The sequence below is a fragment of the Leptonychotes weddellii genome, chromosome 10 (assembly GCF_054177405.1).
Source record: "Leptonychotes weddellii isolate Sample4059 chromosome 10, ASM5417740v2, whole genome shotgun sequence".
In the NCBI taxonomy this organism is placed as follows: domain Eukaryota; kingdom Metazoa; phylum Chordata; class Mammalia; order Carnivora; family Phocidae; genus Leptonychotes; species Leptonychotes weddellii.
Genome location: NC_138378.1, coordinates 82,890,289 through 82,917,413, shown reverse-complemented (window position 1 = coordinate 82,917,413; position 27,125 = coordinate 82,890,289). Strand labels below are relative to the sequence as shown.

The following is a 27,125-nucleotide window of genomic DNA, read 5'->3' as shown; positions in this document are numbered from 1 at the left end:
CAACATGAGGCCACATTTAACAATCAAGAGGACCAGGCAAACCTAAGTCAAGATTTTTGGATTTTTTTTTTTTTTAAGATTTTATTTATTTGACAGAGAGAGACACAGCGAGAGAGGAAACACAAGCAGGGGGAATCGGAGAGGGAGAAGCAGGCTTCCCGCGGAGCAGGGAGCCCGATGCGGGGCTTGATCCCAGGACCCTGGGATCATGACCTGAGCCGAAGGCAGACACTTAACAACTAGCCACCCAGGTGCCCCAAGATTTTTGGATTTTTACTAAAGGAAAAAATCAGGATCCTATGAAAGAAACTTTAGGAACATTCATAGAGGCTGCTTCTAGCTTCACAAAAGCAGGCCTACAGTGTGTGTGTCAGAGGGAGCACCTTTGTGTGTATAAAGCTTCATATTTAATAAATCTCTTGAAAACACCACTAATGTTCTCTCTCAAATCTTAATCCGCAAATGGAATAAACAATACTTCCACTGATATTTGACAATTTTAGGCATGTGATGCTATTGCGGACACACTGATTCAGAAGGTGGTTTTTGAATATCTACTATGTTCTGTTTTAAGACAAGAAGCCTGGATAAGATCCCATTAATGAATTCACTTTAAAAAATAAGTTCCTATTAAATGCAACACCTACACCAGGCACTGAAAATTTACACAAATAAGAACATTCTCAGAGTAATTATAATCCGTGGAATGATAGAAGGGCAAAATGAGAAAGTATTCAAGCATCACCAACACCAAACAGGATAGAATGTAAAAGCTATACAAAAAGAGAAAAATCACATCTCACTGTGGAAATTCAGAGGCATTCTGCAGGTGGCCTTTAAACTACATGTTGAGGATTAGGTAGGATTTTGCCATTTTCCTGTGGGAAGAAATGCTATTTCCAGCTAAAGCCAACCTTTGATGCAGAGGAGATGGGTGTATATTCTGAAGGGCATGGCACATGCTGGGATGCAGACACAGATCTCACTGACAGGCAGTCTGGAAGCTAAGCAACAGTTTTAAGCGTCTCTCTGTCTCAGTCTCTTTGAAATAAAATAATTTTACTCAATGTGCTTAGGAAATTTATATTGTAACAAGCTCCCCAGGCAATTTTAATATATACTGCAGTTTGAAAACCACTTATGCCAAAGAATATTTGAAAATATGAAGTCAGGGAATGCTGCTAATTTGAATGGTTTTGGAAATGGAAATTTGAATGGAAAAAAAAAAGTATTAATGATTTATACCTCCAAAAATGTCTAACAAATAAAGGAGATATTCTTTTCTTCTCCTATAATTTTTAAAGAAAATCATCGTTTCAACAAATGGTCAACAAATGTTTATTGGAACAAATATTGAGCTAGGTACAGGTACATACATCACCTCATTTCATCTTAACCACATTGTGCACAAATATTTTTGAGGATAAACTAAAAACCTGCTAAGTCTTCTTGTTGAAAGATCATGAAAACAAGAGCTCTGATCCTTAATTTCTAATTCTTTTTTCCTAACCCCTACCAAAGCCTCTAATTATTCCTGCTGTTTCTAACCTATATGCCTACTGTGTACTCTCGATATCACAAGATGCCCTTCAAGCCGAACTGCCCTTGCATCACCTGGGTTTGCACATCTCTTCTTAGCTTGGTGGATCATAGGTAAGCCTCTCTCTTGTCCCTTTAGCTTAGACAGATGCTGTGGTCAGCTCATGACCTTCCTCCCTGGGACCACATTCTGGTGTAATCTATCGAGGGAAGAAGAAGTTAAAAAAAAAAAAGTTAAGATCCTAGTCCTAAAGTTCCAGGAAGGAGTTGTCTAAGCCACCCACTTCTTTCTGCCTTTTCTGGATCACTCTTTGATTTCAAAGCCTAGTCTGTGGCCTCCAGAGAACCAATAAGGCTTTTCCTGATGGGCTCTCAGACTTATCAGAGAATGCAAATCCGGTCTTTCTTATAGATGAATTCTTTTTGTTTCCTACAGATGGGATTTGATAATTTTTCATTTCTATGTTTAATTCATCAGGGCTGAGGGCTATAAGAAACTATCCAGAACCTCAGTAATTTAACTCATTAAAGATTATTTCATTTTCTTGCCACAGTCCCATGAGGGACAAATGTGAAGATGAGGAGACTTGATTATTTTAGGACCCAGACTGTTGCATGCTTGGGCCTCCAAGTCTTGCATTGGGTTCTCTTCATCATTCAACAGGAAAGATAAAGGGTAGAGGATGGCATGGGTGTTTTAGAGGCTGAGATTGGAAATGTTACACACCTTATTTGTCAACATTCTGGGGCTAGAGCCCAGTCACATGGTCTCAGTTGACTGCAGAGGAGGGTGGTGAATATAGCTTACTTATATGCCAGAAGGAAAGTGAAACAGTGTGGTGAGCAGAGTTTGCCACCGTATGTCATCAGCAATGATAGTTGCTGTTACGGATTTTAATTATAAATCACTATTTTTTTTTTTACCCACTTCATCAATTTACTCTGTTGCGGGTTGTTTAAATAATGTTAATGATGCATAATTTTTCAACAGTATTTTTGGCCTAAAAATTTCAGTTGCTAGACTTCAATGTATGTCTATGGATATGCTGCAATTTAAATATAGCTCTCTGCATACTTATTGCTAATGTAGACACACAACATATTTTTATTGGTTGAATGATACTTCATTAGTGATATGTTGCCTGTAGCTCTGTACTACTGAAATAACTGGGAACATATGGTTAAATAAGTAAAAGTAAATTACTAAGTTATCTTTAAATTTAGAAAATAGTATTTTAAACATGAAATCCTGCTTATTAAATACGAAGTGATTTATAAATGTCACCAACCAAAATTTTTTATAAATTGTTCAATTAATTCCTCTCTAATTTTTTATAACAATGAACTTATCTTTCCCCACTGGAGAGTAGGAGTTGGTAGTATAAATTAAAGTATCCTGGGCGCCTGGGTGGCTCAGTTGGTTAAGTGACTGCCTTCAGTCAGGTCATGATCCTGGAGTCCCAGGATCGAGTCCCACATCGGGCTCCCTACTCAGTAGGGAGCCTACTTCTCCCTCTGACCCTACCTCCCCCCTCTCGTGCTCTCTCTCTCATTTTCTCTCTCTCAAATAAATAAATAAAATCTTTAAAAAATAAATAAATAAAGTATCCTTTGTCCCTCCTATGTGGACCCACTAGGAGAGTCACCTAACTGTGTAACTGTGTATCCCTGAGGATGCCACTGTCCATTTTGTCCTTGACCCTATTTCTATTCCTATTTCACTATTTCTATTTCTATTTCACTATTTCTATTGCATTATTTCACTATTCCTATTCTTTAAAGGGACAAGGGAGTAGCCAGGGTGGGATAGTACCTTAATATGAGCCCTAATGCATTACAGGCACCACACAGCCAATAAAAGCTTTTAAATACAACTTCTATCTATTTGATTACTTCATATTAAATAGTACAGAAAAAAGAGTAGCATATCTGAAAACCGATGTTCTTTCTAGCCCCGAACCTCCTCTAATGGGTTAGTGGAATCTAATGCATCTAATGAGCAATTTCTACAAGTCCGATTCCTCATCTTTAGAATATCAGAAAACAATGCAACCTTCAAGTTCTTTTTCAGATCAAAAATTATGACTCTATGACTGTGGCTTTATTATAAAAAAGATGGATAGTATTATTAGATCATATTAAGTTTGATGATGAACAGCACAGGGGTATAAAAATGATGCTGGCATGCAGACAGAGATGGTAGAAAACTACATAAGAAATAATAAGTGGTTTAGTACTGCCAATCCAAACAGACTTTTTACCTTGCAATGTCCTTTGAAATAAAAGAAAAAGGTAGGATATAAACAGACAATATTGATAGTTAAGGTGAAAAAAACATACAAGTCATAAACACCAAAATAGTTATTTTCTGGATGGGAAAGGCAGGGAGGAAAGACTACATGGAAAGAAGCTGGGGATCAAAGTGTGCAATAAATTCAAACCAATTTCTGCTGCATGAAAGAAAAATACCAAGGTCTGTGCAAGATGAAAATAAAGTTGAATTATTCAACAAAACCAGGAAAAAACATAGCAACATCAATCTTATTCTACACCAGAAGAATTGGCTTGAGCCTATAATTTTACTTTACTATAGGAAAATACAATTTGAAAATCATAAAGGAAACAGATCAAAAATATTTGTGGTATAGGTTTGATTAAGAAAGAAAAAAGAGGAGGGGAAGACCAAATTATTATCTAAATTGACGATCACAAAACTGTTAAATAACAGGACTGTTTCTATATATCTGAAGGATAAAAAAAACTAGAATAAGATTCGAAATTACTGGGACAGGGCATCTGGGTTAAAGTTATAGTTAATAATCGCTAATACTGAAAAACAGTTTGTTCCAATCTTTGAAAGTGTTACTAAAAAAACCCTGGCACTCTTGGAGTAGGAGACACTCATTTAGAATCAAAATTAACAACATAAAATTGTGTAAATGTATCAGTTTTTGGTAACTAAGCTTAATTAGAACTAGACTTAAGATCATTATTATTAAGCTCACATAACTGCATGTTTCAGGATTTATCTTTTTCTTGAAAGCTAAAGTTGGGGGTAGAAAGATCAGAATAGAAAGATTCTCAATTATTTTCTGATTATGTTATTTTAATTAAGAAAGAACATTATAAATGAAGTATAAATATGAGTTAAAGATGCTGATTTTTTAGCCAGGTCCTACCTGGCTGGAAAAAGCTGGAAAAAGTTGGTTAACTATCTTCAAATTGTTTCTAATACTTCTTTTTATCTTTGTTGTTTAAATTACAGACCATTCTATGAAAAGCACATCTTATCCAGAATTGAAAACAAAACAAAAAAAAATGAAATCTACTCATTGTCCTCAGATTACAACCCCTAAACAATGTAATGATCTGTTTCCAATGCTGAAATAAAAGATATCTTGACATACCCCCCCCCGCCCCCCGATATCTTCCCTCTCACTTTTCTTGGTTTTACTAGGAAGCTCCTCAGGGGCCACTATGTCTTAGTTGACTAATCAAAATCCAATACAGGCCTTCAATAAAATGAAAAGGCGCCCTACAAAACAGGAGAAAATATTTTCAAACCATATATCTGATGAGGGGTTAATATCCAAAATATACAAGGAATTCCTATAACTCAATGGAAAACAAAACAATCCAAATTAAAAAATGGGCAGAACATATGAATAGACGTTTCCCAAAGAAGACATACAAATTGCCAACAAGAACTTGAAAAGGTGCTTCACGTCACTAATCATCAGGGAAATGCAAATTAAAACCACAATGAGCTATCACTTCACACCTGTCAGGATGTCTTTTACCAAAAAGATAAGAGATAGCAAATGTTGGCGATGATGTGGAGAAAAAGGAATCCTTGTGCACTGTTGGTGGACAGTGCACAATGTAAACTGGTATTGCTACTATGGAAAACAGTACTGCGGTTCCTCAAAAAAAATTAAAAATAGAACTACCATATGATGCAGTAATCCCACTTCCGGGTATTTATCCTAGGGAAACAAAATCAAGATCTCAGAGGTATCTGCAACCCCATGTTCACTACAGCACTATTCACAATAGCCAAGGCATGGAAACAACCTAAGCATCCATCAATGCATCAATGGATATGAAAAGGTGGTATGTGTAGATGTGTGTGTATCATTTTCAGCCTTAGGAGAAAAAGAAATCCTGCCATTTGCAGCCACATGGATGGCCCTTGAGGGCACTATGCTAGATGAAACAAGTCAGAGGGAGATAAATAGTGTATGGCCTCAGTTATATGTAGATTCTAAAAAAGCCAAACTCAAAAGAAGCAGAAAGTAGAGTGATGTTTGCCAGGGGGGTGGGGGGTGGGGAATGAGGAGATGTTGGTTAAAGGGCATAAACTTCAGTTATAAGAGGAGTAAGTTCTGGGGATGCCATGTGCAGCATGGTGACTACAGGTAACATTGCTGTGTTGTATATTTGACAGTTGCTAAGAGAGTAGATCTCAAATAGTCTCACCACCACAACAACGGTAATAACAAAATGGTAATTACGCAAGGTGAAGGATGTGTTAACTAACTCCATTGTGGTAAACATTTCACAATATATATCAAATCTTCCCTTTGTACACCTTATACTTCTGTAATGTTATATGTTAATTATATCTCAATAAAGTTGGAAAAAAAATTTTAAGAAACAACACAGGACTGAACACATTCAATCTTAATTCTTCTTCCTCTTCCTTTAAAAAAAAATGACAAAAATATACATTTTAAACACATTCTAGAGAACATCTAATTTTAAGATTTTGTTTCTGACGTGAGAAATTAAGACCACAGATAAAAGTAAGCTGACTCAGAGAAACACGGCTTAATTAATGATGAAACTATCTTGCTTCCCTTCTCTTGAGGAAAACAAACATAATACATTGGCGCTCTCAGGAGATTATTATACCGAGAAGAGCAACCACTTGTTGTTTGGAGCTTTTGGCATGAAAGGAAGAAATATTAGTTATAATAGTCACATTTATATTCTCAAAATCATATTTTAAAATTTGTTAGGTATTATTACAGATGATTGCTACCATTTCAACAGAAGCCCACAGAGAAATAGGTCAATATTTTTGGTTGTGACATTTCAGAAATCACCAAAGCAGTAAATTCATAAAGCCTACAATTAGATGTAAACCAATTAGTTTTTCCTTTCTACCTATGCTAAAAGATCATTCTAATGAATGTAAATATTTAGTACTTTTGATCTTTCATCCCTTAAATACTCCCAGATGAGCCTACAACAGTGAACTGTAATTTAATTATAGGAAACAACAAACTACAGCCTATTCAAATACAGTGCATGTTTTAAGAGCTTTTAAAAAGACAATGTTATTAAATGCTTTTATGTTTTAAAAAGGTAATCATACTTGAGCTCAAATTTCATTTCATCTGTGAGAGCACAAAAAGTACAAATAAATATGGTACCAACACTGAAAATACCTCATTTCAACAATATGCATCAACTTACATAGCATTAATTATTTTTAGAAATGCTAAATAGAAGGCCAGATTGGCTTAATAGCACCAACAAATTTGAGTTATTCTTTGGTTGTTAAAAAAAAGTATTTTTTAAAAGTATAACTTCAAATGAATCATGCCAACGGTTCATTAAATCCTCATGATCATCCAAACTGAAATGACAAGAAATGTGAACCTAAAACATAGACTTGACCAAAAATGGAAAAATTATCTAAATATTTGCTTAAAATATACAGCTTGTGAGCTTATCTTCTAGTTTCATAAAGGAAAACTCATGCTTTTAAAAAGCAATTGAATAGGTACATATTCAGTTTGAAAAGTGGTTCATGTTTTCTCAAACTCTTTCATTCTGGTGTTATCTAATTCTTAAAATTTTACAGATTAGATGGGACTGGCATTATTATTTGACAAACAAGAATTCTGACAGAAAATGGTTGGTTTTCAGCACGTGTTACAGGTGGCTTTTGGCAGAGCTGAACCTCCACTGTCTCCAAGAAATACAAATAAAACCACAAGAAACCTGCCTTTTTGGAGTCTATACCTCCACAATCTTCATTTGGTAGGCTCAGGGTTTTTCGAGAGAAGTTCAGCAATAAGTGGCAACCTATTTCCAAAAGCAAGCTCATGAACAGTGCATAATAGGGAGGTTTAGAAAAAGAAAACATGCACTCTCATCTCTATATAGTTGATTCAAATTCACAAAGAGTAATTTATCAATTGCTACCCAATGTGGTAGTTAGTTTAATTGTGTCAACTTGGCTAGGCTATTATTATTAAATAACAGTACCCAGTTATTTAATCAAGCACTAATCTAGATATGTTGTCAAGGTATTTTGTAGATGAGATTAAAATCTATAATCAGTTTACTTTAAGTAAAGGAGATCACCCTTGATAATGTGGGTGGGCCTCATCTAATCCTCTGGAAAGACTTAAAAGCAAAAACTGAGAATCACTGAAGAACAAATTGTGCCTCAAGACCACAGCAGTAACTTCTGTCTGAGTTTCCAGCCTACCAGCTTGCCTGAAAGATTTTGGACTTGCTAGCCCCCACAATCTCATTAATCAATCCCTTAAAATAAATCTCGTCAAATATGTATGTACATCTTATTGTCTGTTTCTCTGTAGAACACTGACTGATAATGATAAATCTACCTTCTCTTTCAGTTGGCTTGTAGATCAAAAAGAAAAAAAAAAAGAATATAGTTCCTACTTTGTTTTTTATGGAGGAGTTAGGAAAGGCCTTTCTGAGCAAGTGTTTTAAATTAGCATTTATATAATTATAAGTATTAATTTATATATTACTATCTGTCAGCACTGATTTAAGTCCCTTGCCTATATTAAGAACCATCCCATGAGATGAGTACTATTATTATTCCCACCTTACAGAAGATGAAATTGAGGTCTATGGGAGATTATATGAATTATGTAAAATCACACGATTAGAAATGTTAGAGTCAGGTTTCAAATGTAGGCCATCCAGTTCCATAACCTGTGCTCTTAATGATTATGCCATACTGCTTTAAAATGGATAGGTTTAGAATATATTTTGGAGCAAGGCTGATAAAATTAAATTATGGCTTTGGATGTAAGGAATAAGGGATAAAAAGGAATACAGTATAACTCTCATGCTATTAAGCAACTGGGTTACTCCCTTTCCTAAATGGGAAAAAAAAATGAGGGTATAATTGGATCTGAGTGGGAGCAAATTACACAGACCTATCTAAGGCCCAGAGGCAAAAAAATTTAAGTCTTTGGTATATAGAGTGAAATGACTAATAGAAAAGAAAGCCCAGGCCTAAGCCCTAGGACATTCCAATATTTAGAATTCTAAGATGTGGGACTAGAAAGAGGTAGGAGGAAAAGGAGGTACTACAGAAGCCAGGAGAAGTGAGAAAAAAGGGTGACCGGGGTGATGGGTGGTTGTCAACTCCATGTAATGCTACTGAGAGGTTGAGTAAGATGTAGAGGGAGAAATGGCCAGATATGACCAAAGCTGAGCCCAGTGACTCAGACCAGAGCAGGTTCCAGAGAGTGGTCAGCCTGAAAGCCAGAATGCTGTGGGTGAAAATGAACCATTTATAGGTAGCAAATTTATTTTAAAAACTCATGGGAGGGGCGCCTGGGTGGCTCAGTTGGTTAACCGTCTAACTCTTGATTTCAGCTCAGGTCATGATCTCGGGGTCCTGGGATCGAACCCTGCAGTGGGCTCTATGCTCAGCAGGGAGTCTGCCTGAGATTCTCTCTTCTTCTCCCTCCTCCTGCTCATGTTCTCTCTCTCTCAAATAAATAAACAAATCTTTCAAAAAAAAAAATTAGAATTCCATCTAAAAGCATGCTCACTTGGCCTCAGTTTTAGGGGGGTCTGCAGGTAGTACAGATGGACCGGGCTGCATCAGGTTGCTGGCATAGATCACAGTTAGGGATGCATCAATGAATCAGCTTCATCCTGGACAGTCTTATCCTGTGGTTATTCAAGATGTTTATGTCAGTTGCATTTCTGATTGAATTACAGACTTAGTTATTAGAAGGGAAGTGCCTGATGACCAGGTTTCCTTATCATTATGTGGAAATGTAGACTATTTCTATTTACGCATGGTTGGGATCAAATGTTTTGTTTAAGGAATTTCCCTTAAAATAAGTGGAATTCAAATGAAATGGAGGTGACTTATCAATCCACCTGAAAGATTTTGTTTTGTTTTGTAATTAAAATTAAATATTGTAATACTTTGCATTTACAATTGGTCAGTTAGAAAGCCTAAGAGCCTAACTTGTTGCCCAGTTGTAGCAAGTCCAGTAACAGTAATGATTCATGGTAAAGGCAATGACTACCAGGGTTTTAGAGCCCGCAGCGTGCTAGGTCTGGTGCTAAGCACCTTATGTGCATCCTGTTATCTGTGCTCCACAACAGTCCTGAAAGTGTATGCATGATTAGCCCCACTTAACTCAAGTGAACACTGGTGCATGGAGGATAAGGAACTTGCCCAAGTCCCACAGCACAGGCAGCATGAAAATTGCAGAGTTGGAATTTGGCTCTGGGTCCACTACAAAACTGCCCCCCAGATCCCTTAATGCTCCTCCTGCCATCTTCCCACTCTGGAGTGGACACGTACATACAATGCAGCATGCTTGGGCACTGATTTATATGTGCATTAGCCACTTTCCTGGCTTCTCTCTAGTCTCTGACCTTACCCTTCTTTCTTCTTTTCCATGGATTTCTTTTTTCTTTCTTACTGTGTTTTGTATATCCTGTAAGCCTCCTTAAATCTATTCTGTGAAAGGCAAGAACAGTTTTACTTAGGCTGACAAGTCAGGATCTCAATAAAGGGTATTAGAGGAAATAGTCCCAGATTGGCAATCTTCTAAACTAGATTCCACATTTTATTCATACAGATGTATAGTTTATCACTCTTTGCAAGTCCGTGTAAGAACAAGAATATTTCAGCATCCACACTGTGTTCTTGCCACTTTCGTTAATCACATCAGCAGAAGGGCTCGTTATTATGGCGTTTGGGGGGGGGGGTGGTGTTGTTGTTTTTTGTTTTTGTTTTTGTTTTTACTATTGTGCTCAGTTCCATTAATAATGTATCAATATTGGTTCATTAGTTGTTACAAATGTACCATAATGACATTAGGTGAAACTGGGTGTAGGGTATATGGTAATGTTCTGTACTGTCTTTGCAAATTTTCTGTAAATTTAAGATTATTCTAAAATAAGAGATTTTTTTTAATACAATAAGGTTGGGTGATTTTGTACAGACATGATTTTTCGTAACAGTGGGGTGACAGCCAAAGACTGACATTGATAGGTTGTATGGTAACTCTATTTTTAGTTTTATAAAAATAATTACCAAACTGTCTTCCAAAGTGGCTGTATGATTTTGCATCTGAATGAATAAGAGTTCTTGTTTCTCATCCTCACCACCATTTGGTATTGTCAACTTGGGGAATTTTACAGATTCTAACAGATATACAGTAAAATCTCTTCGTTTTAATTTGCACTTCCCTAATGACAAATGATGCTGAATATTTTTTCCATATGATTATTTGCCACCTATATATCTTCGATGGTGATGTGTCTATTCAGGTCTTCTGCATTTTTGAATCCAGTGATTCCTTTTCTTATTGTTGAAATTTAGGAGTTCTTGATATATCTTTGATACAAGTCCTTTAACAGATATGTGACTTACAAATTTTTTCTCCCCATCTATGGCTTGTCTTCATTCTCTTAGCGCTGTCTTTCACAGAGCTAAAGTTTTTAATTTTAAGTTCACCTTATCAATTTATCTTTCATTCAGCATGCCTTGGGTTGTTCCATCTTTAAATCACACTTCTACAGCCTGCTTAATTTTTTATTATTGTCTGTCTTATGTCAGAATGTAGTATTTTTATAGGCAGGGAATGTCTGTTTTCTTTCTTCAGCATACTATATTCCCAGTCCCTAAAATAGGGCAGGTACATAGTACTTAAATATTTGTTGAGTTAATTGTTCTAGTCAATTAATATACATGGAGATCTTTCAGCATCAATATCATTTTATATAAAATATGGATAATAATATTTCAAATAACTAACAAAATAATATTGAAAGAATATATGCCAAGTGTCTTACAAATGGAGTGGCAACCAATCAATGGAGGCTATTGCTTTTATTATTCTTCCTGAAAGATTATGGCATTTTCAAAAGCCAAGAGCTCCAGAAAGAGGGATCAGATGAAAAGAGTAATCTGTCATTATCTCCTAATATGTTGAAACAAGAGCCATACATGGGGCCTCAAGTTGATATGGGACATTCCCGGGCCCTCAACTAGTGCAAACTTTGGCATACGAGTATGTTTTATTTAACCAAATATGCAACAGTTAAAACTCCTGCAAATGTTAAAATAGGCATTAAGAGGAATCTTAAATTGTACAGCATTTTCACATTTATGCATTTTTCTTCATGATTTTTTCATATTAAACCTCTTTTTATTTTTTTGTCATTGTATATATCTCTAAGGTTTTTTCTATTTTTTTAACTTCTGATATTAAAGCTTCTGAAAATTAATTTCATTCCTGGATAACATCCTTTTCACTGGAAAAAAAAAGACTTAAACTAATTAAAGATGACGTGTGTAAAGATGTATAAAGCTTGGACTGTTAGTGATTCACAAACTTTGGAAGCATAAGATTGGGGTACTGGCTGGAAATAAAGATTCTTAGTGGTACCCCAGGCTATACTGAATCTGGGTTTATGGCCAGGCTCAGGAATTTGAATTTTTATAGACATTACCCATCCTCACACAGGCGATTCTGAAACAAGTGGTTTGTGAACTTCATTTTGAGAAACACCTGTGAAAGAAGCCTCTGTAAAGAAGGGGAGGAGATGCCGTGTGAGGGACAGTGAGCAGCAGTGGTGCATGGACACAGCAGAGCATCATCAGGTCCCTGACTCAGCTGTACTGAGTCTGAGACTGAAGAGATACTTCTCATCCCAACTTCAAGGTCTGCTTTTGCTTCATGTAATAAACATGCACTTTATTATATTACTTGATATTATTATTATTGTTATTGAGAGAGAGAGAGTGTGTGAGCCGGGGGAGAGGCAGAGGGAGAGGGAGACAGAATCTTAAGCAGGCTCCACACCCAGCATGGAGCCCGACATGGGGCTCGATCTTACAACCCCAAGATCATGACCTGAGCCGAACTCATGAGTCAGTTACTTAACTGACTGAGCCACCCAGGCATCCTGATAACATTATTTTTTAAAGCAATGGATCTACAGTCAGCAAAGTCCGAGTTCAAGGAAGCAAGATCCAAAAAGAGAAATGAGTACTCTTCTTTCTTTTGCTCTTCCCTAGGATTTGCCTCTCGAATCTCCATTTTCTGTCATGAAATTCTCCTCTTCCCTGAAGGTACCCCCCTTCAGTGGAGACCTACTCCCCTAGCCCTCCAACTATACAGCAGTGAAACCCATGACCAATAGGATGTTACGTTAGAACACAGTAACATACCACTCATACAAGGATAGTCAAGCAGCAGTGACGAGTCAGCACACGGCACAGAAGAGCAAGTCCAGTATCTCTAGGAGACCAAAAATTCTGAGTACCAAGAGTAGAGGCATAAAGCTAGGGATATGTGAGAGATAGTTGTCCTGAGAAAAAGGACAAGTGGAGGAGTAAAAGAATCCTTGCAATACCCCCAGCTCTCCTTCTCCTTAGAGAGCTGATCTCTGTGGATAGTGCTCCAAGAGAAAACATTCCCTCACCCCTCCCCACACTGTTGTTTTACATATCAATAGGGCAGGTGGAGGATGAGGGACAGGACTATTGACAGTAGGAGCTTCTTGGCCAAGGAAATGGCCTTGGACCAGATCTTAGCTAGGGAGTTCACAGAGTTGATTAACAACTAGAGTTTTTGTTGGACCAGCTCATTCCACCAACATCACACCCCAATAACAAAGGGGGTAAGGAAAGAGAAAGTCTAAGTCATCAAGAGGCAAAAGGTTTCTCTCCTCAGAGATGTGAGGGACACATTTCTCTCTCCCTCTACTACTTTTTTTCAGTCTTGTTCCCTCTGTCTCAGTCCACTGTTCATCATTTACTCAATAAATATTTTTTTAAAGATTTTATTTATTTATTTGAGAGAGAGTGAGAGCTGAGCATGAGCAGGGGGGAGGGGCAGAGGGACAAGCAGACTCCCTGCTGAGTGGGGAGCCTGATGTGGGGCTTGATTCCAGGACCCCAAGATCATGACCTAAGCCAAAGTCAGATGCCTAACTGACTGAGCCACCCAGGCGCCCCAGTTGCTCAATAAATATTGATTGGGCAAAAAAATTAATGATGGAACTAGTTGATATCACCATATCACTTAACAGTTGAGCTTCTATGCAAACAAACCAAACCCTGTATGAGCAGTGAATGGTTTGACCATCTCTGATGTAAAAAAAAAAATGGTTCCACAAAGAAACTACCTCTTTTATCTGTACCTCTTGTCACTTTACTCCATAAGATCTCTCTTAAAGTTGGATGAGGACCATGTACATGTCTGTCTATACCCTGGCCTGGCATATCTTGGTAGCTGGGTCATGTCTTAATTGTTTTTATTTATTTTAACTTCCTAGACAGAGAGTGGGCAATCAGAGAAGGTTGTTGACAAAGACAGAAAGCCCAAGCAACTGATCCATGGCTCAAGAGGGTGTGGAATTATAAAAATGGGATGTCAGCGAAGCAACTGCTATGTTATCTCTTAAATGGAGCTGCTTATTGGACAAATATGAAGACTGCCTATCACTCAAAGCACAGCTTTTGGATCTATTTCAAATCAAAGAAGATTCATAAAGGCAATATGTGAGCATCCCATTGCTAGCAGATGCTAGTACATACCAAATAAACACATTAAATTTAAAAATTCTTAGACAATTAAGCCTGTTATAAATTGGCCTTTTCAATTGCAGTAACAATCAATTGTATTCAATAAATAAATCCCTTAGAAACATATGAGAGATTCACACAGATGCTGGTAACAGACATTATTTTTAAATCCACAACAGTGGTCAAATATTAGACATACATGATCCGTTAAAATCACCTCCTCTTTTGTTCAAAATAATTGAGATAGTTTCAACCAATCTACTTTGATTCTAATCTTTTCTATAAAACCCATTGTTGGGTACATCTCTCCTCCTTCCTACCTGTTTTCTAGATAAAGAAATGTACCTTCTGCATTATCTCATGCAACCAACCTGAGCCTTTTCCCTTTGTATCTATAATCGCTCTCACCAGTGGCTCCCTCTCTTGGTATATGCTCTCATACTTCTGATTTGGGCTCAACAAAATAAGCAAAGTAAGCAAAATCATATTCTTTGCTTGTCTTTAATATTTTCTCCAATCACTCTTGGATTTTTCTCCTTCCACACTGTGGCAATCTTTGGAATCATGCCATAAGTGCTCCCATGTGCCAGGCTCCAGAGATACATAAAATCATGATAACATATGGTCCCTCATTTGAGTACCAGACTATCTGCAGAAGCAAAAGTACAATGATATATATAGTGCAATGATGGCCAAAGAAGACTATGGTGAGCTTTCCTGCCTAGATCCATTATTTCACCATCTACTCTGTTCCTTCAGCTTCCTGAAAATAAACTTTTAAATAAAATTAATGACACCTTTCTAGCAAAATCCAAGGCATTTTCTCATTATTTATCCTCCATGATCTCAGAAGAATTTGACCTAATTGCAACAGCATTCTAGCATCTAAATTGATCAGTCTCCTTTGCAAAATATTCTATTACCTTGGATTTCAGGATTCTGTACTATCTTTGTTCTCTGGTCATATTTCAGGGCATGCCTCTCTCCTCTATTTCTATCCCATCTTGTAATCCTGATTGAGCCTTTCATCCAAAACTAAACCTACATCTCTCTATTCTTCTCTATATATCTATTGGTAAGTACTCAAAAAAAAAAAGTCTGTCTCTAAAAAGCTTCATTCATCAACTCAAAAGATGTCAAATCTCTCTGTTTCTCCAAAGTTCCATTCCCATAGCATTAACCATCTGCTAGGCAGTTCCTTTCATTCATCGATGTTTAAAATCAAATCAGTCATTTCTCCCCATCCCTGTCACCCCTTAAATATCCCAATTAAGTTGTACAGAGCCAAAAATTTAGAATAATGACTCTTATTTCTTCAACAAATGGCAAATCTTTTATTCTTTTTCACAGTGTCTGCAACATCTAGTTTCTTATTTCTCTTCTTATTGCCACCACACCAATCCTAGAACCTCAAAGTATTTTTGCTTTGTTTTCGCTTCAATATTACGATAACACATAAGCAATCTGAGTCCAATCTTTCTCTGATTTAGTCAACTTTCCATGTAGTTGCCAAAATAATCTCTAAAATATCACTTAAAAGGTAGGAGCCAATCAGCTAGCTTCCTTCTTTTCTTCCTATCTTTATTCCATCATGTTGTCTATACACAGCCTAGTTCCTAAACTTTTCCCACTGTGGTCCCTTGTTATCATCTTACCAGATTTCTAACTATGCCTGAATATGAAACTTCTCTTCAAATCAAGGTTTTCTATCCATCCCCCAATTATCAATGTCATTCTTATCTCTTTGCCTTTAAAAATCAGGTTGCTTCAACCTGAAATGTTTGTCCCACTATCCTTGACAGATTTTTAATCCATGCTCAGCTTAAACATACTTTCCTCCTTGCTAATTCCAGCTTCATACCTTTCTTTTCCAACAGCAATTTAAATATTAACTGTCCTATAGATTTGGTTCCTTAGCGTATACTTAAAGCATATTCTCAGAGTGCCTACAGAAGGTCAGGCATTATAAGACCTCATTTAGCACAGACTATATCTATCTACAACATATTAACATAGAATATCAGGCTGTTTCTCCTATGTAAATCTCTCCTCTCTAACTCTATGCAAACTATAAGCTTATAGGCCTTCTAAAATGAGTGACTGCCATCTGCTACCTAATGTGAAACGTTAGCTGACTAACAGGGATTGATGAGTCATCAAAGTGGAGATAATGGACAAGAAGTGGATTAATCACCTGGGGAACTTTAAAAACGTTGATGCCTGGGTCCTACTCCACAGTTTCTAACTTAATTGATAAGGGTGAAGGCCTGAACATCAAGAGTTTCAAAAGCTCCCCAGGCGATATTAATATTCACTGAAATTTAAGAAACCCAGACTAGTCCATAGTTCAGAAAGAGTTTCCAATCCAGGAAGGTCTTGATGGTAAACATTAAAAATGTTTTGGCATTCTCTGTCCCAAGCTTTGTTTTTGGCCCAGAGCTTCAATATAAAGACATGATTGGAACTCCCTTTGCATTCCTCCTTAGGAGCTTTTCTACATATGGTTCACCAGCTGCACAACTATTAAATCACAGTTTTCTGGGACCACACACAACCACCACCAAATCCAAGCCACACTGAGATACTCAGTCCCCTTCTGGGAGACTACTGGATGCTGATTCAGCTCTCCAGCATCCTGCCTGGAAGGCCCAGGACTGCTCAGTGATAGGAAAGAGAGCTATCGCCATAGGTAGTACAGATCGTTTTGATAAATTATAATTAATAAATATACCTCACATCTATATAACATTTAATGTTTTTATAATGTCTTTGTAATTTCTTTGTGACTTCATTATGTTAAACAATCCAGTGAGGAAAATGCAACAATTACTGTCTATATTTGAAAACTGGAGAAATTGAGGCTTCAAGTGGTTAAGTGATTTAGTTTAAATCATGTAGCTTTTGGCTAAAGTAACATCAGATATCAGATATCTTAACCAGACATCTGGTGCTCTGTTGACCTTGTAAGCCTGCTTTGCTGACATGCAAGCCTCCTTCCCCTGAGTATCACCTGCCACATGCTACAGCAACCATGCTAAGTACTTCAGGAGTAGACAAAACACATACACATCATTGTTCCTATCCTGATGAAGTTTAAACTTAATTTAGGAAGACAATATACATATATGTAATTACTTTTACTTTAGCTATGATAAAACAATTACACAGATACACAGACACACACACACACACACCTCTGACTAAATATCCCATCTTTACCTAAGTCTAAAATATCAGAGTTCTAAATTTTGAATACAATGATTTATCTTCTTTAATACATATTTCGATGACTTAGTTTTGATACTTGTTTTTAACAGAAACTCTATTGTACATGCACTCAAACACTTCTTTTTACAGGTTAGAACTTAAAAGCACAGGAAAATCTTCTACTGGAATAATCTAGTTTTAATAAAAATATTGTCACCCCTCATACTGAGCACTTTTAAGAATCTGGCATACAGCCTAGGTTTAAAAGAGATAATACATTTTTCAAATGATAAAGAAATTCAAATAACACTAAGTCTAGCCTAGAAACAATAATGGCATAAATAGATAATTTCATATATAATCTTGCCATATTACAGTGATTGCAATCATGGATGCTGTAAAATCTCATTTTGGATGCAGAAAAACCCCAATAAGAAATGGTTCTGTATTAAAAGTCTGAAAATGCAGTTGTACAATATTAAAACTTCTGGCATTGACTCGTGCTGAAAATTATTTAGAAAGTGGCAACACTTTCAGATCATTTGATTTAAAAAAGCAAAAACAACTCAATATAAAAGATCCCCTCTCATAGATTTAGTTCTAAACTACACATTATTTGGTAAGTGAGCATATACAGATACTAGGGCCACTTTACAGGAGGATATTATTTCTTGATGGCCGCATTCTCATAATTTCTGAATATCATCTTACAGGTAAGAAAGTAGACTTCTATGACGGAAGGAAAGATACTAAGTTTCGAAGTTTCCAATAACTAAATAGTCCTGTTCTAATCCTTAAGTGTTCCCCTCGATCACCCTATCTCTCTCTGAAAATCAACCCAGGCTCTCATTTGTGAATAAAATCTGGGTATGGGCCAATGGGAAAATTGGGCAAAACCGGATGGGCTAAGGAGATTGTACACTAAGAACTGAGAAGGGTCAGAGAGGAGAAAGGAGAGCCTGAGGGCTTTGTTGTCAGGCACGAGAGGCATCTCTCACATATGACAGGCATCTGAACTCTATATAGAGAGAGTGAGAGATATTTGACAATGAGAGAAAGAGGAAAATAAAAAAAAATTTTTTAAGATTTTATTTATTCATTCAAGACACAGAGAGAGAGAGACAGAGCACGAGCAGGGGGAGAGGCAGAGGGAGAAGCAGGCTCCCCGCTGAGCCAGGAGCTGGACATGGGGCTCGATCCCAGGACCCTGGGATCATGACCCGAGCCAAAGGCAGATGCTTAACCATCTGAGCCACCCAGGCGCCCCAGGAAAAGAAAATTTCTAAAGCTTTTACCCGTAGAATGTTTGCTATTTTGCAGACTATAACAATGTTTCCTTAAATTTGACACTGTTCAGCAAAAGGGACACGTGATAGTTGACCTTTTATTTATTTTTTATTTTTTTAAAAGATTTTATTTATTTATTTGAGAGAGAGAGGCAGAGGGAGAGGGAGAAGCCGACTCCCTGCAGAGCAGGGAGCCCAATGTGGGGCTGAGCCACCCAGGCGCCCCCACTAGTGGGGCTTGCATACAGTCAACTCATAGGCATCATTTCTGATGCATAATTTTTCTATAATAAGAAGTGGATAATATAGAGAAAGTTTAAGATATCCTCCATAGAGTGACCGCTGTAAGCTGTCCTAAACTAGCATCTTTAAAAAATCTTACTCTTGGGGCATCAGGGTGGCTCAGATGGTTGAGCGTCTGCCTTTGACTCAGGTCATGATCCCAGGGTCCTAGGATCAAGCCCCGTATCAGGCTCCCAGCTCAGCGGGGAGCCTGCTTCTCCCTCTCGCTCTCCCTCTGCTTGTGCTCTGTCTCTCTCTCTCTCTCTCTCAAATGAATAAATAAAATCTTTTAAAATAAAAAAAAAATCTCATTCTCATATCTCCTGGACAGGCTGGCTAAGAACTATGTTGGTTTTTATATCATGTCCAAAAAAAAAAAGCATTCCTTATATAAGCTTTGAGAAAACTGAAATATTAATTTCTACAGAATGTGTGAAAACTAAATTATGAGGAAAAATAAGGGAAAGCTAAAAGATTGGTGAAAAAACTATAAGGGAAAATATAACACCATTAAAGATAAATGCTCTGAGAAAGCATCCTAGGGACCAATCAAAGCCCTCTTCACTAGGGATAGGTTCACTATCCTGAGTGTGGTGATGGTTTTACAGTGTATACATTTGTCAAAGCTTATAAAATAGTGCACTTTAAGTGTATGCAGTCACCCTAAAAAAGAAAGAAAAGAAAACTACATATGCATGAAAACAAACAATGTACATTTGCAATTCAGAAGGATTACCAATCTTCAACAGGACCTGAAAATTTGGAAGCTTTCATGTTGTTAAAACACGTATACAAATATACTCCATCCACATTAGATGAAATATGTAAAATTTAACATTTCAAATTACATAACAATTTATATTAGGGTAATGTAAATGAAATTAACTTTCAGGGGAGAGAAGATAGGGAAGAAGATGGCAGCATGAAAAATAATGGTTGTTGGTGAAGAAGGAGGGTTGATATTTCCAGGGACTAAATACCCATCTGGGAATTTAAAAAGTGGTAGGTTTGTAAGAAGAAAAGAGATAAAACATTTATTCATCTATTGCTTCATTTATTCAACAAATATTCATTGAAGTCTTATGACTGCTAAGAACTGCAAAGCATGGATCAGCAAAAGATCTGGTCTTTATCTTTATTAATTTATAGTGTGTCATGGTAGAAAGTTATCAATCAGGTTACTTCACAAATATTAAATTCTCCTGTACAAAGTGATAAAGGAAAAAGCCATGAAAAAGTATGACAGGAGTGTCAGGAAAGGTTTCCCTGGGAAGGTTTTCTTTGAGCTGGGATGTGCAGAATGAGTCATCCTTAACTATGTAAAAGAAGACAGCGTGTACTAAAGCCCAGGGCAAGTAAAACATGGTACCTTTGAGTAAATAAGACAGGAATTGGTCCACTTAAGAGATATTTTGGAGTTAAAAATCTATGGGACTTTGTAATAGACTGTATTTGGAAGGAGAGAAAAATAACAAGAACGATATCAAAATTTCCGCAGTCCGCAACTGGATACATATGCACGGCTTTTACTGAGATAGGAAACACAGTAGGGAGGCCAGGCTGGGGGTAACAGCCAAAGGTAGAAGAAACACATGTCCATCAATGGATGAAGCGATAAAGAAAATGTGGTATATATATATATACTAGAATATTTTCAGTCCTAAAAATGAAGGAAATTCTGACCCATGCTCCAACATGGATGAACCATGAAGATAGCTAAGTGAAATAAGCCAGTCATAAATACTATATGATCCCACTTATGAAAGGTATCTAGAGTAGTTAAATTCATAGAAAAGTAGAAGAGTGGTTGCCAGGGGCTAGGGCAATGGGAAAATGAGGAATTGTTGTTCTGTAGGTATAGAGTTTCAGTACGACAAGATGAAAACGTTCTAGAGATTGGCTACTCAACAATGTAACTACACCTAACACTACTGAATTATACAGTTTAAAAAAGGTTAAAATGATACATTTTATGTTATGGGTATTTTACCACATTTATAAATTTTAAGTACGCTGAAAAACTGCATTTTAGCTGACTAGCTAGCTATATAATTAACTGATCCATAGATAGCTAACTAGCTGTGAACTGAAGATATAAATTTGAAAATCATACAAAGCAACAATAATTTTATTACACTGCTTTACAATCATCTCCTCCCTCCTCTTTAAAACCCTGGGCGTTCAGTGACTCTGTTAAGTATGAGGAATTCTCATCCTGTCCTCCCTGGAGCCTCAGTTTGACACAAGAGTCTGCGTTCATCTACCAAGAGAAAACAACTTGAAAATTTGGAAGTAACGGCAGACATAAAGCTTTCATAGCTGTGGTACACCACCACAACTAAAAATATCTCTATTTGTCTATGCACCTAATTCCAGCAAATATTAAAAATGACAAGCGCAGATACTGAGGAAAAACATAAGACGACTTCTTTGAGCAAATATGCATTGGTTTTAGAGATAAATCCATTGTTTGCACATCAGTATAGATCCCTCTGAACAATATTATTCTTCCTACCTTGTTTGCGTACATCCTCAACTGCAGCGACCAATTCTTCTTTGAGATCTTGACTCTCCTTAGCAATCTGTTCACCCTTATCCAGGAAGTTTTGAGTGGCTTGTTCTACAGAGGCAGCCAGTACATGGGCTTTCTTTGACCTCCCTTTCTTTTTACCAGATGGGCCTTTGTTGCTTGTGTTGACAAGGGTTGTCACCTTAAAGACGAAAGAAAAACTGTCAAACTAATCTGCACCACTGTCTAGGAAAAAACACAGTATCATCTCATCATTTTAAAACAGCCCTTGTTTATTAAATCATGAATGCACATCCCATAGCCTAATCTTAAGGAAAACGGGGAATTATACGAGTTAGCATATAAATAAACAGCTATTTATTTCATAGAGAGAAAAAAAAAAGTATGTGAATACATTGGAAGAGCAGACCCACCGGTAACTTAGTTTCCAGTTCACTGGAGGTTGTGCTTTTACAGATTGATAGGACAGTGCACACTGGAGTAACCAGCTTCCGGAAGGCAAGAAAAGGAAAACCAATGTGGAATTGTCTCTGAGCACTGACTCAGGAGAACCAACACCCAGTCCTGAGTCCCCAGAGTCAGGGCAGAGGTGAAAGAACAGTTAATGAAGAGTGGGCCATCAATACCCATTACTTACAGGTCATTTATCAAGGACTTTTGAAGAGCTCTGCTATTTCTGATTTCATCTTATAAAAACAAAATGGCAAATTTGATCTGAGGGAACCAAATGATTTAGTCTCATCATTTGGTTAACCAGCTAAAATTTCCAGACTTGAAATTAGATTTTCATTGCCACTCTTTTTCCAAGTATTATAGTTTGTAACACATCTCAACTGCCAAACTTCTTTTAGCACTATAACTAGAGTTATTTAATTTGCTAACAAAGCTGTTATTATCTTTCAAACAACTTATCTCCTATAGATTTCTGATCCTTTATTTTCTACCAGTGAGAAGTTTGAGAGTGGAATGAAAAAAATTGGTTTCATATTCTGTTCAGCAAAAGTTGCGAGTCATCGTGGCCTCCATATTTTTTATCGGCTTCATAAAAATGTGGGTGTTGTGGTTTATTTTCACTGACATTTGCCCTGATTAGCAGACTCAGGATTTTACTGGAGGTGATCAAGAAAGCTAGTCCACAAGAAAGTTCCAAATGCTGTTGTTTCTCCTATTTTACTCTAAACCCAAAAGCAAACAAAGTGATTAGTCAAAGTCACAATTAATGTCCAGTCAGTTTATAGGGCAAGCAATAACACCAGAAGGCAAAAAAGTATTGAATAAATGTGAACTAAGCTGATGAATACAAGCAGAACCAATACGTAAGAGGTGGTGAATGTAACACTGGGGACCTGTCGTACTTAGCTCTCTTTTGATTGCTAAATAATTAGATACAGTGAATTAAAGAAAGACTCTATAAGGACATTTAAATACAAACACGAGACAAAAAAAAAAAAGGAAGGTACCATCAAGAATAAGACTGTCAGATAACGATAGTTAGCTGTAAAATGTGTATGTAGCCCATAAGACATTAGTCTTTTCAATTCCACCCACAATGAGGCAACCATCAGAAGAAAGACAGCCTGTCACAAAAGTTACTTTCCTAAGGTACAAGAGTGTTCTCTCTCTCTCTTTTTAAAAAGATTTTATTTATTTGACAGAGAGAGAGTACAAGCAGGGGGAGCGGCAGGCAGACAGAGGGAGAAGCAGGCTCCCTGCTAGCAGGGAGCCTGATGTAGGGCTCGATCCCAGGACCCTGGGATCATGACCTGAGCCAAAGGCAGACACTTAACCGTCTGAGCCACCCAGGCACCCCAAGAGTGTTCTCCTTAATAAGGATATACTTTAACACATTAACATACTACTCTTCTAAGAACCTCAACTCCACCAAACAGCCAATACCTGGAAATAAGCACAAAAGCCCCCTAAACAAATACTGCAAACACCTTAAAAATCTTGATTTATGCTAGGCTCATTATTAGAGGCAAATACTTTTATTCTCAGTGATATCTCATTTATTCTCATCTTATATGCAATTCTGAGTTTTGAGATCTAATTTTTTTAGTCTTCTCAAATTAGAAACAACAGAGAGGGGAAGGAGCTGTTAACTTTGGGTATACCGACAACCTGGGGGAGTAGAAGCTGATAGTGAAGCTGTCAAAATAGCAAACTGACTATATCATTCATTCATTTTCTGTAAAAGTAAATACATTTCAATTCTTCTGTTATCTCATGCTGCATTACTGTATAAACAATTTAGGTATGCTCATAATAACAAATTAGTATAAACTGTTACTTATATGGAAAAAAAAAAGCCATGGAATATTACAGTAAGTTCCTAAGAAAAAACGTGATTACATCTAAATGAAGCAAATCAATTCAGTCCTCTTTTAGTCAAAGCTCTCATTTGCTCCTGAGTGGAAGACCATGATAGGATGAAAGAGAAAAATAGAGGGGAAGTGATAGAGGTCCATAAATGCTCATGTCTTAATCAGTTTAGAATAAAGAAACAATTGTCAACCCTCCCCATTGGTATTCAGTATTTTATTAGAGGACAATGTCAACAAATTGGATTTAAAAAAAGATATAACTGTTAGAAAGGCAAACAGTAAATTATGCTATTACCTATACAGAATATGACCGTATCAATAAAATGCAAAAGAATTCAAAGACAAACTATTAGAATTACCATAAGAGCAAAGAACAAGGTGGCTAAATACTAGATAAACAATAAAAAAATCTAACATAACAGCACTAACTAGTAAATAAATGTAGTTTTAGGGGCGCCTGGTTGGCTTAGTCAGTTAAGTGTCTGACTCTTGGTTTCGGCTCAGGTCATGACCTCAGTGGTGGTGGGATGGAGCCCTGGGTGCGCTCTGCACTCAGCAGGGAGTTGGCTTGAAGATTTTCTCCCTCTGCTCCCCTCCCCCACTTGCACACGTGCTCTCTCTCTCGCAAATAAATCTTTTAAAAAATGTAATTTTAAATATCCTATTCACAATAACTTGATATTATCAGAGATAACCATAACACAAAACACAGATGAAGAAAAAGAGAAAAATTTTAATGAAGACCATAAAAGGTAACTTGAATAATAGTGAGACATACCATATTCTTGGATAGGAAGACAAAAATGTTAAGATGTCATTTCTTCCCATATTATTCTACAAGTAGCATTCCAGATAGTTATACAGTAAATCAGCAAGAAAGCCAAGACAATTTCTCTTCATTCAGTTCATTTCCCTTTCCAATTGCAAAGTTAAAAGGCTTTTAGTAAATTAGAGAAAGGTCATTTAGGATGTGCATATGCAGGACTCTTGCTGCTCACTTCTTGGCCAGTATATCACATGTTTGGGATGGAAACAACAAAAGTAGTTTAGGTCTAACAGTACATGAGAAAGTGGAGGCTATCCTTTTAAGGATAAACTACTCTTGGGAATTCTTAGTCTAGCCAACTAGGCAACTCTCAGATTCAATCCCCCTCTCCTGCTAGATGAGCACACTCTCCTGTCCTCCAGTAAGAACCTACAGCACTCTATTACACATTTTCCTTTTCTCCCACTTGAAGCTGTCATTTTCACCTTGATGTTATATATTTTTATTCTTCTTGACCTATACCTACATTTACACTTAAAAGTGTGAAAGTTAAGGCCATCTATGTCGGTTCTATTCTGGATTTTATAGATGAAGAAATTAGGCTTAGAGATGCATCAGAGGTAGAAAAAATAACTTCCTTAAATTCATATGGCTCAAGAAAAACCAAAGGCTAAATTATTCCTGTGCCCGATACTGTATCTTTAGAACTTTAGAATTCAGTAGTTTCTTCTAGTTTTACTGTCTAACTGAATGAGAGGCTGTTAAAGGATAAAATAATCTTAAAATATATTTATTCTTCATATTTGTCTCCATATTGTCTACATGTGTTATTTGTATCCTACTGTTATCCTTATATTCAATGGCATTCTTTAGATATCGCAATATAAGAATGTACTTATCAATGTTAGGGAAACATTAACCAACGGTTTTTTCCTACCTTTCTGCAATGCCTTATAACATCTGATGTATTCAATGGTCTCAAGCTGAAAAAATATATCAGGGATTTTTGTATCAGTTGAGTGTGAAGGATGGACAAAACTGTCCTAAATTTGTTGTAACTGACAAAATGGTAGAGCTTAGGGTTTCCATAAAACAATATTCTTCTACTAGTAAAATACAGAAGAATAAAGGAATTTGTTCCTTAGTCATGAAGAACTGAGATATACTAAAGAGCAAGAATCAGAGAGTTTTTAATGAAGACTACCACTATTTAGTCCCACAGATACATCTACCACCTCTTCAGTAAGTTAGGGAGTATCCAAACTATCAATGCTAGCCAATAGCACAGGTAGTTTCAATGTAAGAATGTAATGGAATCCATGATTGGATGCCTTGGAGAGATCAGAGCAGCAGGGACACATTCTGATCAAAAGGTGGTAGTCACAGAGGCAGCTCAGTGACCTCTGAGGCTACAGGTATCTATGCCTAAGGTTCGATATTCAGACAGGCACTAGGTCTTGGGTAGACAGTACTTACAGACTATTAAGTGTCTAGGGCAGTCTTTTAAGAGATGGCTTTTCTGTGGAAATTCCTGGCTGAATATTATACGTCCTCCTACCCCAACCAGGCACTCTCTAATGCCCACACCAACTTTCACCCAAGCCTAGAGTCATATAAGATCCAAATCTCTTCTTTCCTTTCTAACAATTTGCGAGTACATCTTTTGTGCAGTAGGAGAAAAGAAAGAGAGAGAGAGAGAGAGAGAGAAAGAAAGAAAGAAAGAAAGAAAGAAAGAAAGAAAGAAAGAAAGAAAGAAAGGGAGGGGAGGGGAGAGGAGAAGAGAAGAGAAAGAAGAGAAGAGAAGAGAAGAGAAGAGAAGAGAAGAGAAGAGAAGAGAAGAGAAGAGAAGAGAAAAAAGTTCCATCCAGCAACAGAGATTAGGCGTAATAGCATGAATATTGACACATATAGAATTGGAATGATGTTTCCAAGGCAGTAAGGAGACCAGACCTACTTGGGAAAAGGCTATATGAATGATACAGGAAGTAAAGTTAGACAGATGTAGTGGAACAAACTTTGATGAAAGCCAAGCCAAGGAGTTTAGATTTTATTAGTCACTGCCAATTTTTTGAGCATATATTTAAAGTGTTCATTTTTTTCTCTCTATTCATTTCTCAGCCCACTAAATTTTGCTTTTATTCTCATACCTCCTGTAGCAAAGTTCTCTTAAACTGATCTCTCACTAAGGTAATCAATAAGTTGCTAAAATCTAATTATTTTTTATCACATCATACCAGTCTGCCACATTTACTGCTATTGACTCAATTCTCCTTCCTTCTGGAAATGTCTCTTGGCTAATTCTCTTAGCGATAATCTTCTCCAAACTCCTGTAGCTTTAAAAAGGACATTA

General features: G+C 36.9%; 1 protein-coding gene across 1 annotated transcript in view; it reads right to left on the bottom strand.

Annotated features, from left to right (window-relative positions):
* LOC102749407 (catenin alpha-2-like) overlaps nucleotides 1–27,125 on the bottom strand; it is a 307,303-nt gene that overhangs the window by 82,293 nt on the left and 197,885 nt on the right. Inside the window, exon 4 of the mRNA XM_081797288.1 lies at nucleotides 21,671–21,866. Within this exon, the coding sequence (XP_081653414.1) occupies nucleotides 21,671–21,866 (196 nt within the window). The remainder of the gene's footprint in view (nucleotides 1–21,670; nucleotides 21,867–27,125) is intronic.